The 17,996-nt window shown below is 36.6% G+C and overlaps 2 protein-coding genes across 6 annotated transcripts; one reads left to right on the top strand and one right to left on the bottom strand.

The window, feature by feature from the left end:
* Positions 1-683: 683 nt before the first annotated feature.
* LOC135587034 (protein FAR1-RELATED SEQUENCE 9-like) lies at positions 684-7,294 on the bottom strand. Of its 5 annotated transcripts, XM_065188799.1 has the most exons (5): positions 5,007-7,294; positions 4,455-4,585; positions 3,382-3,461; positions 1,534-1,724; positions 684-1,271 (listed from the first exon to the last, which is right to left on the bottom strand). In XM_065188799.1, the coding sequence occupies exons 1-2, from the start codon at positions 7,069-7,071 to the stop codon at positions 4,578-4,580; spliced, it is 2,073 nt and encodes a 690-aa protein (XP_065044871.1). In that variant the 5' UTR covers positions 7,072-7,294; the 3' UTR covers positions 684-1,271; positions 1,534-1,724; positions 3,382-3,461; positions 4,455-4,577. The 5 variants fall into 5 exon arrangements, with proteins under 5 accessions (XP_065044871.1, XP_065044873.1, XP_065044870.1 ...); XM_065188801.1 differs by lacking the exon at positions 1,534-1,724; XM_065188798.1 differs by lacking the exon at positions 684-1,271 and having other exon boundaries at positions 1,311-1,724.
* Positions 7,295-9,839: 2,545 nt separating this feature from the next.
* Positions 9,840-15,710, top strand: LOC135676997 (glutathione S-transferase zeta class-like). Its single transcript, XM_065188796.1, has 10 exons — positions 9,840-9,995; positions 10,130-10,217; positions 10,298-10,354; positions 10,475-10,560; positions 10,749-10,820; positions 11,613-11,666; positions 11,776-11,851; positions 13,737-13,798; positions 14,089-14,148; positions 15,405-15,710. The coding sequence occupies exons 1-10, from the start codon at positions 9,978-9,980 to the stop codon at positions 15,507-15,509; spliced, it is 678 nt and encodes a 225-aa protein (XP_065044868.1). The 5' UTR covers positions 9,840-9,977; the 3' UTR covers positions 15,510-15,710.
* Positions 15,711-17,996: the final 2,286 nt, after the last annotated feature.

Below are 17,996 nucleotides of genomic sequence, written 5' to 3'. Positions count from 1 at the left end.
TCTAACGATCAAACAATTGACCATAAAGAAAGGAAAATTAAGAGTAATTCTCAAATAGAATTATTATGCATGTATCTTTCCTTAAAATAAGAATTTTTTTTTGTATATTTAACCTACTAACGATCAAAATCTGTAAATTTTCCCTGCTTAGGTTTAGATAATTTTGACTGCGGAATCTACAATGGCCTAATCATTTAATCATAAGGGTGCATTAGACAAAATTAAGACTATAGGGATTTTTTTTTGCACGTTGATGACAATAATGGTAACAGTAGAATGCACAAGCATAATTCATATAGATGATATAAAGATACATGCAAATATCACTGTTATGAAGGATATGCATGAAAACACTTCTAACAAGTTACTTCTCTTTCCAATCATCATCACATCAATCGAAGCAACAGAGAATTACTACCATGTTGAAGAGCTGCATAAAGTTAAGCAAGTCAGCTATCAGCTGATTGGGCATCTAACATCTGTTGCTATAGTGTTTCTCTTTTCTTTTCTTTTTTGCATATTTGACAAAAGAAAAAGAGATATTGAGTTGAAAGTTCATACTTATTGCTAGTTGTTCTTTTCAGTGAGTCTATGTCACGCAAGCAGCAGATATAACATCACTTCAACATATAAATTGTGAATGAAATTTCAATCTTCTTCAAATAATAATTTAGACCACAAGATTAATGTTCTAAAAAATAATCATAACATTGTTAATCATTGTCATAACAGGTGTAGCACACCACTAAGGAACTGTTCTAGGAACAAAATGACAAGATAGTCCAGGACAAAACTCATATCCCCAGCACACTTGAGGTAGCATATCCATCATGAAAGCTTGTATACAGTTTAATTGAAAGCATTTGGTTAGATTTTCTTACACTGGAATATTTTCATTGGCTGTATCAGCTATCTCTCAGCTGTTACTGTCCCGACCCTGGTGTTTCTACATCTGTCCTTTCCGATGCTTTATCTATCCTAGCTCTTCATCCACACATAGTTTAAACCAAATATATATGCAGAGTTACTTGAGCTTTTCCTAGCATGGCACATCCAGCAAAATAACATTCGCCAAAGTGCAGCTTTGCAAAGAATAAATATTATAACAAACCGCAGATAAAATTCTTTAAACACTTCACAATAATTTTGTGGTAGGATTGATGTCCATAAACAAACTACTGTCAACAGGCTAACTCCAAGCTTTCACCAAATCCCTCATGAGTGCAAACATTTGGGGTTGAAAGAAACAGGACACTGTGGAACAGGAATCACTGAAATACAAAAAGGTGTCATCACTAGTAATTTTCAGATAATACAAAAAACCAAATCCATGTAGGATTTTGCTTGTAGAAAAATCCGAATGGATACATCTGCAGCAAGTAATATTAAAGCAATATGATACTAAAGCAATCGGGCTAAAAGCGGCCATACAAGTTAATGATGCTTGACAAAACTGCCATTAATTAAATTAAGTCATCTCCTAAATATATGTTACATGAGCAGAACCTAGCCAATAGCACTGGACATGAATACCTTGGTATCACGTTTTGATACGATGGACAATCATCCTACAGCTTTTGGAAGTTGCTTCTAATGATGAGATTTGTGCATCACTGTTATGCCTGTAGCTGAACCAGAAGGATCACCAGTTGGTCAAATCTCAGGATGAGATCTACTGTTTCTTTAATGCCCTCAGTTGTCAAGCAACAACAATCGCTATGCACCTAATGACAACATACAAGTTGTAGAAATATCAATTGATATTCTCACATGCTTAATCGTAGTTGCCGAACCCTGAACGAAAGGACTACTAAGCTAGCATGCACAAGATTCATATCATGTAAAGTAGGTCTACAAATGAACCAAGGGTTCCACAATATTAAAATTCAGACCAAGCATCAAATATAATACAAAGAATACACTGGATGATATATGATAACTGTCTCCTGTACTCCAGTCGAAAGCCACTGCTTTGAACATTAAATACTGCAACAATTATAGATGGCCAGAAGACCCAAAGTCATCTGTCAGGACAAGGAGTTATCTTGTTCTCATTTTTCCCCTTTACCTTGTTGAAAGGCCACAAAACCCTTTTCATACTCTTGAATTCTCGTGTGATGACCAACTCAAATAATCAGATGCAAAGTCAATGTACACAAGTCCTCTTCCACTTTGCATTAGGAGGCAAAGAGATATAATTTCCATCAACAACCATTTGGTGGCTCCTGCTGATATAGTTACCAGGATCTGATGTGTCAAGTCTAAGCATTGGATTAAGCTCTAGAGGGCATGTATGCATATCACATATTAAAACCTACGAAACAAAACCAATATGGATTCTATTTTGTGTTCTAAAAGAGTGATAATATCACACTACACAGATATGGATAAACTTTTACAATGAGTTTATATATAGAGAGAGAGGTGGTTTTAGATGGATGTTTTGAAAGTGAACTGTAAAAGTGCTAGTTATAGCATTAATATCCAAATCCCTTCAAATTCAGAAAATCTTCCTATCCAAAAATGGAAAAACAATGTCCCTCTTTCCCACCCAGCTAACCTCGTTTCTTAGTTCCCTTCCTTTTTTGTCATTTTTTTCCTCTCTTCATCTTCAATTCACTTACCATAAAAAGCAAAATGCATATATGTGCCTTTGTTAGACACTATTCAGTTCCCAATTGAAAACCAGAACAGAAGATAATTGTATGAAATTAGAAACTGACTTAGATATAGTGGAATAACCATAACTAACTTGTCACTTGTTCTCAATAAAATCATCTGATTTTAGAAGAGGAAAAAGTTCCATTACTCAGATGACTTCTGGATTCTTAGTGACATATTCATGAAGGAAATGCATTGGTACCAAAATAAGCTGTTTAATATGAAAAGATGCTGGTTCATTATTTGACAATTTAAGCCAGACAATTCGTTTTCAAGCACAGTTAAATGAAAACCCATATTCTTATAAAAAAAAGGCCTAGTGATCCATCATCATGGAACCAGCCATTATTACACAGGCAGTTGTGGCAGAATGAGAGCAATTAACCAAAAGTTCAGTTTCAAACATGACAGTCTTTTAGAGTACAAGTTCTACAAAAATCAATCAACCATATTACGATTTAAGTTTATTGCACAGTACTGCACATTATTAAACGGTGAATGCCAAGCTCAAGTCAACTTGCACAAGTTCAAGCTAAGTTTACTAAATATCAGCATTTCATTGTTTCAGATGTACTAATCAACTAACCAGACCTAGAAGTACCAAACATAAATAAGATAACTGCCAAACAAGTAAAGGAAAAAACCAATGCAGGCAATGGAAATATCACAGTTGAAAGATATAAAACAAGAAAATGTGGCTAACTCCACAACAGAACATACCATTGCACTTCTTCCAACTTAATGATGGTTTCCTTTTCTACAAATACTGGTGCGAGACTCGATTATTAGTAAAGGAATCACTGCAAAATATCACAGTTTACTCCAATGAAAAGCAAGATATACAGGTTACATCAAAAGAAAAGGTAAAAGTCAAAGGAGCAATAAATTACTGAGTTAATTAAAAGGTAATAAGGTAAGTGCACGTCAACACACATCAAACAGACAAACACATGAAAAACATGTCAGATGTTCCAAATCTAGAGCCTATTGTGAACTCTGGTCTGGCACTAAAATAACAGCCATCTGGCATCAAACTAGAAAATGAGCAAGACAGATAGGAAGTAGCAGCAGCAACACATTGTTAAGAAAGTTTTCTTTACTAGCATATGATGAGTAAGGAGGCAAATGCAATGACAACCAATCATAAAAGATTGTAAAAACAAGCTCGATAGCAGCATAACATCGTCTTCCATATCCATCCTCTTGTTATGCAATATCATGAATGGAATACTAAATTCCTGTTGACCCTTTCAAGAAATCCTTTAGATGAATTAAACCCACTAGAAAAATATATTGTATTTTAATGAAAAATCCAAATACACAGTGTTCCAATATGAAAGCACATGAGTTTAAAAATATCACATCATGTCTTGCAGGAAGTTAGAAACAAGCGAACTATATCAAAGTATACGGAATCTTAAACTATATATATATTTTTTATCTCAAACATTATCAGGTAAATTAGTCTGCAAACAGTTCTATGAGACAAGCTGTTAGCAACTAGCATCAACAGCCCAATATTTAGTTGAAGGCATCATTTTTCAGAAGGGCAAACACAAGGTTTCTAAACCCAATAACAAATATCATGATGCACAAATATTGGAAATTAATCACTAGAGTCTCAAACCGAAAAAAAAAAGAGCCAATGACCAATATTTACTAATCAGCACTATTGCCAATTGACCAATCAAGTGGTAGAATGTCATCCTCACAAATGTTCTGCGAAGAACAGAGTGCAATATCCTACACTGCAGTGCATGAGAAAAGAAAAAAACGAAGAATAGTGATCTCACATTTCAAGATTATGTCCAGTATCACTGTCTCAATATGCACTGCAGCAGTGAAGTTGTTCTTTAATCAGTTCGCCAACCACCAGAAATTTTATCCTCATCAACAATTATCATAGGGAAATTACTTCACCTTCCTGATATAAATTATCAAATGGAGGACAACAATGAATATAAGTTCAATGAATTTATAAGGCAACGAAGAAAGTTTACAGAAAATAAACACATGGTTACTATAAGACCTTTCACGTTATAGGTCCACTAATATGGGTTAACAAGTCTGCTGCATTACACTGCAGTCAAAAGCCCAATGGAACAAAATTACTTAAACACATCAAATTAATAAATCATGACCAATCCAAGATACTTGTTAAATTAGATATATACAGAATATATCCAAGCTCAACAATGGACTGGTTCGGTAATCATACCATCAGTCCTCAACTCAGTTACTTGCTTTCAGCTAATTGAATCCTAACCTTCTCATTTATTTTGTTAAGACTAGTCTAATGCAATGAGCAACAATAAGCTCATTATGTTAAATAAATAACAACTTACCTGGTCTGTTGAAGAAGGAACCTTTCTTAGTAGCTAAGACTTCAGCAAAAGCCTTCTGCAAAGCGCCCTTTGCAACTTTATATATTACTGCTGAGGTAGCCCCTTCCTCTGCAAACTTAATGGCATCACGACAGAGATCATTGCACCTCCAAGCCAAAGCTTTTCGAGAATTACGTTGACATAAACCACGATCTTCACAAGATAAACCATTACTCTTGGCATTCTTCGTCCATCTTCTCAAGATATAATCATCTGGAAGTGTAAGAACACTAACTACTATCAGCACTCCTAACACATGCCTACAGAGGATGCCTGAGAACTCAAACATGAAACAGCTACAGGTTATGTGCTTGTTGGAAGCATTATATGTGACCATGTATGCTTTACTGGCATCCTCAATTTTAGTCACCCGATACATATATTCAACACCATCTGCAACTTTCTCCTTTAAAAATCCTGACGACCCTGCAAATTCCTCCTGAAATAAGTCGAATATGGATTTTGTGTAAACTTCTGATGCTTGTTTTTCCATCGGTGATGGAGTCCTTAAAACAGGCCTTGTATGATTTGCATCAAAGTCTGATTGTAGTTCCTTCTCATATTGCCCAGCCATAGCTTTATCAAACTGAGAAACTAGATCACGCAGAGTGGTCGTTGTGATGGAGTGTCTCTGGAAAAATTTGTGCATGGTCTCCAATTTTGGAGTCCCAAAAAATTCCCCAAAGAATGTTCCTCTAAAGAACAAAGGAATCCATTTCTGCCGAATTGCATAAAGGGCTTGCATCCACATGTTGTCCTCCAAATTATATCTATCGATTAGTGACCTCCAACAGGAATCAAATTCTTCGACACTTTCACATTCATTCACACATTTCTTAAACTCAGCCTTAAATGAAGGATGTATCAAATAGACACCTGAAAGCTTATCCTTGCACTTGCCAAAAATGTCCCTCTTGCAGAACCTATGCCGAACATTCAGGAACACTTTGCTTGCAGCCACCGCCATGGACTCATTATAGGCAGTGATGAAAGACACCGGCCGACGTCCGCTCATCAATCCAAGCCATGTCTCAAATAGCCAAGTGAAAGAAGCCTCACTCTCATCCGTCATAAATGCACAACCGAACACAATAAGCTGCCTATGGTGGTTAAATCCAGTAAAAGTTGCAAAAGGCACCATGCGCTTGTTCTTCTTACAGGTCATGTCAAAAACAACTGCATCACCAAAATAGCTATATGCCATCCTTGCTCGGGCGTCAGCCCAGAACACATTCGAGACACAATTATTCCGGTCAACTTGTATTGCATAAAAGAATGCAGGATTCTCTGCCTGCATCCGTTTGAAGTACTCCAGGAGACTCTGTGCCACGCCACCACCAGGACCTAGCCCACTCTGCTGTGGCTCTGTGGCGGGGGAGACAAGAAGCTCCCAAGGCTTCTTGGCTAGCTTCTTCTGAACAGCAGGCGATTGCTTAGGGATGACGCCGAGGGGATGGCAATGGTCAAGCACACACCTTGAGATGGCCCACCGGCCGTTCTCACGACGGTTGACCTGGAGCATGGCGTTGCAGCCCTCGCGGGAGGAGGTGCGGTTGCGCCGCTTCTTGGTGAGGTCGAAGGGGTCCTTCTTCGTTGGCCGGCCCTGCTTTGAGCAGACGAAGCGCCTCATGATCACGGTGTCGTCGACCCGGGAGGTGAAGGATTTGCTGTTGCGAATCCGAAAGCCGACGCGCTCGGCGTAAGCGGAGTAGAAGGCCCTGGCAGCGTCCGGGGAGTCGAACTCCATTCCCATGGCTGGCTCATGGAGATCGCCACAGGCCACCTCGGCCACGGCCTCCATTTCCACCGCGGTGGCGGCCACCAGCTCCCGCCCTTCTCCGGAGACCGGACAGTCTTCCGGCTGGTTAGCGAGGAGAACGGCGATGGAATCGTGGTGCAGGGGGTCGACGGCGATGGGCTGGTCGAGATCACATTCTCGGGGTTGGATTTGGATCAGGGGTTCGAGCTCACCTTCTTGAGAGTTATCGAACTCCATGGAAGGGTTGAGAGTTCCGATGCTCTCCATCAAGTTTCACAGCCACAAAAGCAATAATATCACCAAATCCCAGCCAAAGAAGACAGAGATTTGCGTAACAATAGAGGATTCCACTCGGATCCGTACGCGGCTGCGCTCGATCTTGAAGAATTTTTGGAGAGTTCAATCTCCTTCCATGTGGGATTGGGGGCGTCGAAGAAACCCTAATTTGCTCGCCGAGACGGCCGCTGCGATTACTTCCACCACGTGATCCGCCGTCTAGAGATAACTTATCCAGAGCCGGCGGACTGAGGGACCATCAGTGATCCGGAAACACAGCACCGTTCGATCCAAGCTTTCCATGATGAACGATTTAGATCCGCGACTAACGCGATCAAGGTCATCGCTGGCGATCACCGTTGAGATCGGACGGTGATGATGAGCCCTATTTTTTTAGGCTTTTTTTTTCTTTCCAATGTGAGAAAAATCCTTGACAATTAAGAATAAGCCATAAATAAATTCTCCAAATCCCACAATCTATAATTATATCTATAATTATATTTTTATTCCTTGTTCAATAAAGTTGGTAAAAAACTTCATGCCATATCAAAAAAAAAAAAAAAAGAAGGAAATTTCCTGCTTCTGTGAAAAACATCCTCAATGAAAATCTTCAAAGTATTTTAATAAGAAATATTGTTGTCTGTGTGATGAGTTCTAAATTTTTTGACTTTTTTTTTGGGAGTAATTATTAACTATTGATATCAGATAAACGTACAAAATAATAGTTGTTATACTGATACGCCTACCTATGAATTAACATACATTTAGGTATGAAATGTTCATCTAATCCTTTTAGATTGTATTACAGTATTTTCAGCAATATTAAAAAAATTATAACATAGTATAAAAATATTATTGCATGATATTTTTTTATATATTCTATAAAAATATTATATTTATAGGATTTTTATACTTATGGTATAATATTTTTAACAATGCTAGTAAAACATTATAGTTTTTATTTTTAGTAATACTAGGAAAACATGGTAAGGTAGTATAAAAATATTATCACATAGAGATTTTTAACTACATTATAGTGTTTCTCTGGTATTAACGCAATATAAAAGATGACTTGGTTCATGTATCGATCGATCCATAGAATAAATAATAAAAAATAAGTAGGTGGCTTGGGATATTTCAAGTATTAGTAAAAAAAATGTGCTATTTGAGAATTTTGGAAATGGGAGCGTTCTTTAAAAAAAAAATCCAAAAAGAGAAATCTTTTTTTCAAAATATATATATATATTTAATTTTTTTAATATTTCTAAACTATATATTTATAAATTAACAAAAATATTATCTTCTTTATCCACCTCTTCTTTTTTTCCATCTTTTTCCTCATTTTTTTCGTCCTCTTTGAAGGACGACGTTAAGAGGGCGACAATCAATATCGAAGGAGGTCAATGATTAATGTTGAAAGATATCAATAACAATATTATTTGTAGCTAGTAAAGTCGACAACAATATAAAGAAGAGTCTCAACAAAGTTTGAAGTGATATGGATCACATGAGGAGAGAGTATCGATGAAGAATAGGGTGATGATCATCGAAGGAGAGAGCATCAATGAAAAAGGAACGTGGGTTAGGGGAGCATCAATAGTGAGAAGCACAAGTTAAAGGGTAATAATTGGAGTTATGGAGTGTAGGCTAGGGGGTAGCGATCAACAACAATGAGTATGTGGCTAAAGGGTTACAAAAGATCGCAAGTTAGGAGATGACGATCAATGACAAGGATGGTAGATTTTGGGGGAGGGGGGAGGAGGAGGGGAGCATGAGTTAAGGACAGATAAGGAGCATGGGCTAAGCGACGATAGGAAGCATCGAGTAAATGATGACAAATGCCACCAAGGAGCATAAATTGAATGAGTGTCAATGACGATAGGGTATATAGGCAACGATCGTAAGGGTCGTAAGGAAAGAAAAAAAAAAGATAAGATCGATATTAATGAGATTATAAATAGTATAATATTATTTTATTAATTTTTAGAGATTATAAATAGTAAAAAAAATCACAAGTTAAAAAAAAGATTCTAAATAATAAACTTAGTATGATTATGGGCGATTTTTCAAAAATATACCATTGTATTTTCCAAATAATTAGCCTCATTTTGATTTTTTTTTTAAATCATATTCCTAATTTGAAAACCATCCAAATTATCTCTCCTTCACCCTCTTGTCATCGATTGCCCCACCAGACCCATCATCATCGCCATGTGTCTTGCATCGCCTCCCCTTCCCTTTGCTTCACCGAAAGTCATCGTCCTTCACACCTCCTTCTTCGGGCAAGGGTTACGGACAGTAACTCTAGTTAGGTAAAGGGTGATGATAAAACAAATGGTCGACGGTGACTCACGTGCTCTCTCTCCTTCCTTGTACAAGGGTTACACATGACAATTTTGATCGAACCAAGGACGATAATAGAGCAAGGGCTAACAACGGCCCTTGTGCCTTCACCTTCCCCACGTGAGGTTACAAGTGACACTTCATGTGACAAGGAGGAAAAGATGATAATGAGTCCGATGGGACAATCGATGATGATGATAATATTTAAAAATAGATTAAGGTAGAGGAATGATTTAAGTATATTTTGAATTAAAAGGTATTTAAGAATAAAATCAAAATATGAAAAATCCTCAAAACAAAGATATTTTATACGGAAATCGCATCTCGCCGACCGACCGAATCCATCACAAGATCTGAAGAATCCAATGCAACCCCACGTGTCCATGTCAACATTTCTAAGTCAAAGGAATGCTCTCCGGCCGCCATCTACACCTCACCACCAGTTCTTGTCATTCGTCGCAAGATCCAACGACGTTCTGTCGAGAGCAAGCTTGAACGACCCGCTCCCACGTAGTTAAAGTCGCCGTGTGCTCGCTGTGGTCTTCCAGACAGCCATGGCGTCTGATTCCGAGGCACTGCTCTGTCGCCCCATTCCCAAAACTTCCATGTTTATCTCTATTGATCGAATCCATCAGCTCAACGCCTCGGCCTCCCAATCTCCTCACCAGAATCCGATTCTAATTTTCCTTTTTGCTGGGTTCTTCAGGCGATGGCGCGGCCGGCGAATCTCACTCTGTACTCCTACTGTTGGAGCTCATGTGCGCACCGAGTCCGCATTGCCCTTAATCTCAAAGGTTCATCCTTCTGCTACCATACGCTTGCCACAAATTCGTTCTTTTGACGTTTTTTTGGCTGTTTATATGTCTCACGATAGGGTTGGAGTACGAGTATAAGGCTGTGAATCTTTCGAAAGGCGACCAATTCGATCCAGGTTAGAGAGTAATCCCCTTCTTCAGATTTCGCATCAGTACTGTTCATCAAAATGCTTTCTTCTTTATATTTCCGCTTATTTTCTTCCTTTCTTGCATTGATTCCTCTTGTTAACTTCTAGAGTTCGAGAAGATTAATCCACTTAAATTTGTTCCGGCACTGGTAGATGGTGATGTAGTGGTTGCTGACTCGCTTGCAATAATACTGGTGAGCAAAAAGACTATTTCCTTTGACCTAATTGATCATGTTCAAAACTTATTCTGAGTTTAAATATACGCTGATCCCTTTCTTATAAGCTTAAGCTTTTGGAAATACGTATATCTTTACGTCTTGGATATATGCTTGTTTTTTATCCTCTGGTCGGTTAGTTGATGTCGTTTCCTTGATTTGTGCAGTATTTAGAAGACAAGTATCCTCAACACCCTTTGCTGCCTCAAGACCTGAAAAAGAAAGCAATCAACCTCCAGGTGAACATGCTTGGCAGATGTTATTCCTTGAATGTGCATTTTGGTTTCTAATGATCATATGTTTGTGCTTCTGCTTACCATTCTATGTTGACATGACTTGTAACTTTGTTATTTTAAGATATAAACAGAAATATTTTTGAGGCGGCAATCTAATTCGGATAATGCAAACGAAGAATCATATTTTTTAGCAGTCATATTCTGCACCTACAAACACACTTCAAATTTCCTAAAGCGAATTAGAGATTGAATATAATGTCTTCATGTGGTCAGCGTTTTGACCTCTTGCTATTATAACAAATGGTGATAATGGTATCTTGTATTTGTCTTAAGAAAATTATGCAATTGATGTTGAATACTAGATATAGATGATTTGTTTTTATTGTTTATATGAATTTAATACCAGTTATTATAACAGTGCATATTTGTTTGTGTTAGAGACACCTGGATTACCTCCTATCATTCTTCATTTTCATGCTATACCTCATTCTAATCTCTTTGTTCAGATCTCATCTGATATGCTTTGTTTTAATTGCACAACTCCAATAGTGTACTTTGTAATTTATTCCCAATTCACTGAGTTGTCAAATTTCAAGTGTTTTCTCTTTCTTGTGAAGGCTAAGCTATGTTTTGAGTAGAGGCAAGACTCTTAGGTACAACTTAGATATTTTTCTGCCCTTTGATACATGTACTGCAAGAAATGTACTTTTAGTTGGGATATTCTTAGTTCATGTTCTAAGTTACTCTTGATTTGCAGATCCCAGTGTAATGTGCTACAATCTTTTGTTTATACAGGTTGCTAGTATTGTCAGTTCAAGTATTCAACCACTTCAGAGTTTTTTTACACGAGTAAGTAAAAAGTTGTATCTACTTGTTTATTACTTCATTTGTTATGATGAGATTAGTGCTATGCATCTTCACAAGTTTCAATTACAAAATTCTGCTTATGAATTTGCAGCAATTTTTCGAGAAAAGAATCAGTTTGGATGAGAAACTCACATGGTCGCAGAATCATGTCAATAAAGGATTTGCAGGTTGCCTTTTTACTCTTTAATAAATACCTTACATAACAGATTATAAGTGTTTGATTGGTAGCTTCCAAGAATGAGTGGGTTTTTCCTATAGACTCTTCATGCAAGCTAATGCTAGTTGCCAATAGCTATGGTGCATCATGTCAATAAAGGATTTGCAGGTTGTCTTTTTACTCTAATAAATACCTTACATAACAGAGTATAAGTGTGTTTTTTATTTAGACTCTTTGTGCAAACTAATGCTAGTTGTTAATAGCTATGGTGCTTTGCACAACCAACTAGCAAGTCAGCAACCAACTCCAGTGATTAATACTAATGCCTTTGAAAGTGATCTGTATTAGCTACTATGTATAAATCATCACCAAATTAGTAGGTAATCTTCAGCAGGACTGCTAAAGCTGTCAGTAGTTTTTATTTAGCTATTAGTTTCCACTATTTCTTGCTCATGGTAACAAATGGTGTGTTTTATTTAAACAATACTTCACCAAGAACAGAATTGGGCAAGTGGACTAGTAGAAGGCAAATGGTTGCACATTAACTTTTATGTAGTCCTTTCCATTTATGATCTAGTAAAGCTCGAGAAAATACAAGCAAACAAAGATAGTTGATTCTTGAGTGATAAGCTTGTCTTGCAAAAGAGAAGAATTTGATCAGAAATAATAAAGAATAAATGAGAGAAATTGTTAATTATCACCTACTTATCATAACATCAAACAGATCATTCTGTAAGCCAGTTAATACACACACCAGTGCTTACTAGCTGTACGCTTATAAATGGTTAATATTCTAACTATGTTGCACTCTTTAGAAAACACTCAAAGACTTCAGCTTGCATTTGAGAACGTTATTGTTGCTGATGTGCTACTTGTATCATATTTGGGAGAATAATTTTCACACATCAGCTTCTTTGGAATTAAATTGAATATATATTCTTTATGTCACGACCCGAGTCTGATGAGCCAACTGACCAATAAATCCATTTTGGTCCTGCAACCACGGACCAAAATGCTTAAGCGGGAGTTAACGTAGTACACTCATCAGGCCCATATAAGCCAATCATACACATTGCCCACTTCCAATGTGGGACTAATGAGATATTACAATATCCCTAACTCAATTGGCTTGATGTCCTCGTCAAGGCCCAACATATCCCAGATCGAACCCTAGCATAGTGCATGTGAGGTTTAACTCAGTGGTGGCTCCACGTCGTGATGAGTTCTCTGACTCCATCCATGGGTAGCCCTAAGTACACTCATCAGGCCCTTATAAGCTAATCATACACATTGTCCACTTCCGACGTGGGACTAATAGGATGTTACAATATCCCCAACTCAATTAGCTTGACGTCCTCGTCAAGGCCCGACATAACCCAGATCGAACCATAGCATAGTGCATGTGAGGTTTAACTCAGTGGTGGCTCCACGCCGTGATGAGTTCTCTGACTCCATCCACGAGTAGCCCTTTCCTACTCGAGCCCTCTCACCCTGCCCAAATGCTAGGTTGACTCTGATACCAAATGTCACGACCCGAGTCTGATGAGCCAACTGGTTAATAACTCCATTTTGGTCCTTCAACCACAGACCAAAATACTTAAGCGGGAGTTAATGTAGTACACTCATCAGGTCCTTATAGGTTAATCATACACATTGCCCACTTCTGACGTGGGACTAATGGGATTTTACACTTTAGCTGTATATGCAAAGCACAAAAAAAAATCAAAATGGAAACAAATGCCTCGAAGGATACCAAAATGAAGTTCTAGTGCTAGATGTTCCTGTATGTTGTTGCCTGATAATCTTCGTCATGGCTAGTTACTCAAGTTTGGTTATTATATTTTATGACAGTATTAGTTCCTTTGGAAGCTGATCTTAAGTTTGTTTTTCTTCAGCAATCGAGAAACTCATAAAGGAGATTGCCGGCAAATATGCTACCGGAGATGAGGTCCAGCTGGTTAGTCCGACAAAGCTCTGATTATATCCTTGTGATATAAAATTCAACAGATGCTTACTAACAGATGCTTATTAAATACAGGATGATCCTTCATATGCTGTCATTTAGATTTATGTCACATGCAATTAACCACTTTATTAGTCTATATATGTTTTGTGCCTCCTTTGTCCAGCTTTATGTTTTAAAAATGCATGCATAGAAGCCAAAAGATGCATCCTGCGCACCTACCTGAGTTTTACAGGAGAGCAAACTAAAGCAGAGTGATGTTACATGTTCATTGTCATTTGCAGGCAGATGTGTTTCTGGCCCCCCAGATCTTTGCAGGAGTAGCACGGTTCCAAATTGACATGGTAACATTAGTTGCATCAATCCAACTAATCTTATTTTCCTCTTCTTAGAGCACTATGTTTTTAACCTAACTGTATTAAGCTTATTGCTAGGTTTAGAATCATTTACATCTCATAATTGATTCTAGAGGACTCTGACTTTTGGAGGTTATGGTTATGTATGGTTATTAAAATTTCCTTTTAATTTTCATTTGTTTTTCCCCCCTAGAAAGAACCTCAAGGATCTTTCCCCCAGGAAAGTTTTTTTATGATGATAGAAATGAGAGCTACAATAATGAAACATAAAAAGAACTAGAAAAGAAAACAATACAAAAGAAAAGTGAAAACTAGAAAAATACAAACAAAAAAAAAAAACAGAAAGAGACGAAGAACTATTTATGTATTTCTATAATAAGAGGGAGAACTCTGAACATCCACCAGCAACAAGCAATGGGGTTCCCATTCCTGTCAGCATTAAGTTGTCTAGCCTTGTCCAATATTTGTACTGAGATCTAAGCAGTCTCATTATTTTCCCTGCTAATAAAAGGACACCATGCCATAATTAAGCCCAAGTGCATTTTATTTTTGTTCTCTCAACATCCTATCCTTCCTCATGCATGTAACTGGTACATTGTCTGGCCTACGCTACATTCATAGTTTTTGGCATAATGAGCAAATTGACACTGCTAGAACGAATGATCTCTGTCCTTGTTACCATGATTACATGAGACACGATAGAGCAAACCTTTTTAATGTCAATCTTATACTTAGATGGTAGGCCTGCAGAAACAGTTAATCTTCATGGACAAAGGATTTGGTCATAGAAGCACCTGATGCTATCCATCCTCATCTAATAATATCCTTTAGCTACATCATTGATAGTGAATCGAGAGCTTGATTCTTATAGTTTCAATGAAATTTAACTGATAAATAGTTGGTCAAGAACCACCACCAATGGAAACAGAACTAGACTGTCTGAAATTTAACTCGAAGAAGTAGTGAAACTTCTCTCCGATCGATTTCCCATTCACGTAAATTAAGATGAATTCCTAACCAAAAGGTACACTTCTGTAGAATCTTTTCAGCATGGTGAATACTTCTGAAGAGTTGAGACATTCATTACATTAATCCTGAAATGTAAAGTTCATATGATGTCTTTCCAAAAAAGCCTTTGATGACTAAATTGAGTGTTTCTTTTATGGAAATTTGTTTCATTACTCGCTTTCATTCATCAAATCTTAAAATATTTCTTATTTTATTTTCTTTTTTTTTGGGTACAGTCGCTTTACCCTACTCTAACCAGGCTGAATGAAGCATATGCTGAGTTGCCTGCTTTTCAAGCTGCCCTTCCTCATCGGCAGCCAGATGCGCCTTCCACATCCTAACAATCACTCTGTTGTTAGAAGTACTTGTGAGGAATACCATGAACAAGAATAAAGCTGCATGCTGTTTTGCTTTCTCTATTGTCTATTATGATGTTCTTATAGCTCATGTATGTGGCTAATCATTGAAGACAAAGAGAACTTATGCCTGAAGAAGTTGAAGGTTGATCTTTAAGATGCTAATAAATAGAAATAAACCCAGAATGTGAAGTTTGTCTTTCATATAAATTAGCTCCAGGTGATGATGAAGATATCTGTAAACTTGTGATGTGTTAAACAAAAGTTTGAAAAACATCTAGCAAACTTGGATTGAAGTGTTCACAGAATGAAACAAGTTTCAGGAGCCAAATTTTTACTTATGAAGCTCATGCAGCAACAACATATTGTTGAAGGCTGAAAAGTTCTTGATTCTCCAACCAAGTTTTGGTTTCCAGATTACATGATTATTAAGATCATGAAAAATTACAGTCAAACATTTTTTTTGTTTTGTTTGATGAATTGGAAGGAAAACTGCATCTTGAAAAAAAAATCATTCTTTTAACTTTCATTGGTTGTGTCACATATCCTTCTTTGTGATATCAAGAATGATAATGACACCATTGTTATGGTGCCATGTAACTTTTTCCATACACATCTCTTCCATAATACACCCTTCCCAGTGGAATTTTTTTTGTTTAATGTAGTCTAATAATTCATTATTTGTTTAAAGAAAAAGGTTCTCCAAGAAAATGAGAATCATCAGGCTAAAGCGCTCTCTTCCAATCAATTTCTTTCAACATATATCCATTATTCATGATGCATTACTCCCACCATGATTGTTTTACATTAGATAGAATAAGGACAAAGAAAAAAAAGGTGAACCCATTTTCTCAAACACTCACTTGATTTTTTATCATCAAATTACCTTTTTAGCAACTTCCCATCAAACTCGTGAATGTTATAATATATATATATATATATATATCATTTAAATATAAAATAAAAATATAATTATATGAACTAATAAACATTAATCACTTTATCGGTTCGATGTACTGATCAACTATTAGTATAATATGTATCAAGTTATATTGAGTCATACCAAACGTATCAGGGTATGATAATATACTGTTCATATCAATTTTTATCGAATTGATATGTACCCCTTATGTCAAACAGTACGTTATAATATGACAAATCTTGTTAAGAAGTTTATTTATCAAATTTATAGATATTTGAAAAGTTATTTGACAAAAGATGAAGAGGGAAGTATTACTTAGTAAAATTTTATGATCTATAGACTAATCATGGAAACAAGCTTTGGATTGTTTTTTCTTTGCAAAGGAAAAGGTTGTTTTTAATAAAGAATAAGAATGCTTGCATTAAGCTTCAAGTCATAACAATAAAAATGCAAATTTTAATCAATAATAAATCCAAGAACATTGACCCCATTGACTCCATCAAGTTTGCCCATCCAGTGGGCTCATTGGACAATAGGAAAGGGGAAGGCACTATTTATGTTCATGCCAAAACTTCCTACAGGTGTGGCAACATGAGCCACCCAACTTTGTGCTGTATCCTTATCTTTCTATTCCAATCTAATTGTAAGTGCACCAGTGATCTTATTTTATGTGGAAGGATGATGATATTATCAGACCATCAGTTCTATGAATAGAAAATGTATGCATCAGGAAATAAAGACAAGGCAGCAGGCAACAGCTACAGATGAGGACAGGCTACTTTGCTACCTTTAAGTAGTCTCTTCAGCATCACTAGCAGCCAGATAATGAGGACTGATAATGAGAAGGGGAAAAGTTCACCAACCTTTCACAACAACCGAAGTTCTATAAAATTCTTGTCAAAAAAGAAAGAAAGAAAAGAAATAATAAAAATGAAAACAAACTTCATGCTCCTTCTGCCCTCCTTGTAGATTTCTAACATTTATCCATGATCACATTTCTTCAACATGTCTTTACTATTACAAGCTGGAAGCAGATGGCTATATGGAATACTGCAAATCCATTAGGATTTGGGTTCCATCTTTTTTCTTTTTTTCCGACCTTGATTTTCCCGGGTCTTCACCCATCAATTTACATTGGTTTAGTACTATTTTATAGTATTTTTAATTTAATTATATATTGAAAGTAGGAGATGAGTGGAATTAATTTATAAGGAGAATTACAATAAATATTGAACATGATGAGAAGTATGAGCAAAAAAACAAGACTATCATGAATGAGGCTAAACTGCCAAAGATTTTCTTTTTACCTTAATTTTTCTTGATCTTCACCCATCAATTTCCATTGTTTGTTTTATTTTTATATGTACAATTTGTAGGAGATTAGTGAAATTAATTTATAAAGACTTGATAAATTATCATAAATATCGGACATGACGAGGAGTGTGAACAAAAAAAAATACTGTCATGAATGTGGAAAAAGACCTGCTGTGGAGATATCATCACTAGGTTTGATCTTAAGTGATTTTAGTCTCTTTCTAATCAGAGTATTA

The sequence above is a fragment of the Musa acuminata genome, chromosome BXJ1-6 (assembly GCF_036884655.1).
Source record: "Musa acuminata AAA Group cultivar baxijiao chromosome BXJ1-6, Cavendish_Baxijiao_AAA, whole genome shotgun sequence".
NCBI lineage: Eukaryota > Viridiplantae > Streptophyta > Magnoliopsida > Zingiberales > Musaceae > Musa > Musa acuminata.
This window is presented reverse-complemented; position numbering and strand designations above follow the sequence as displayed.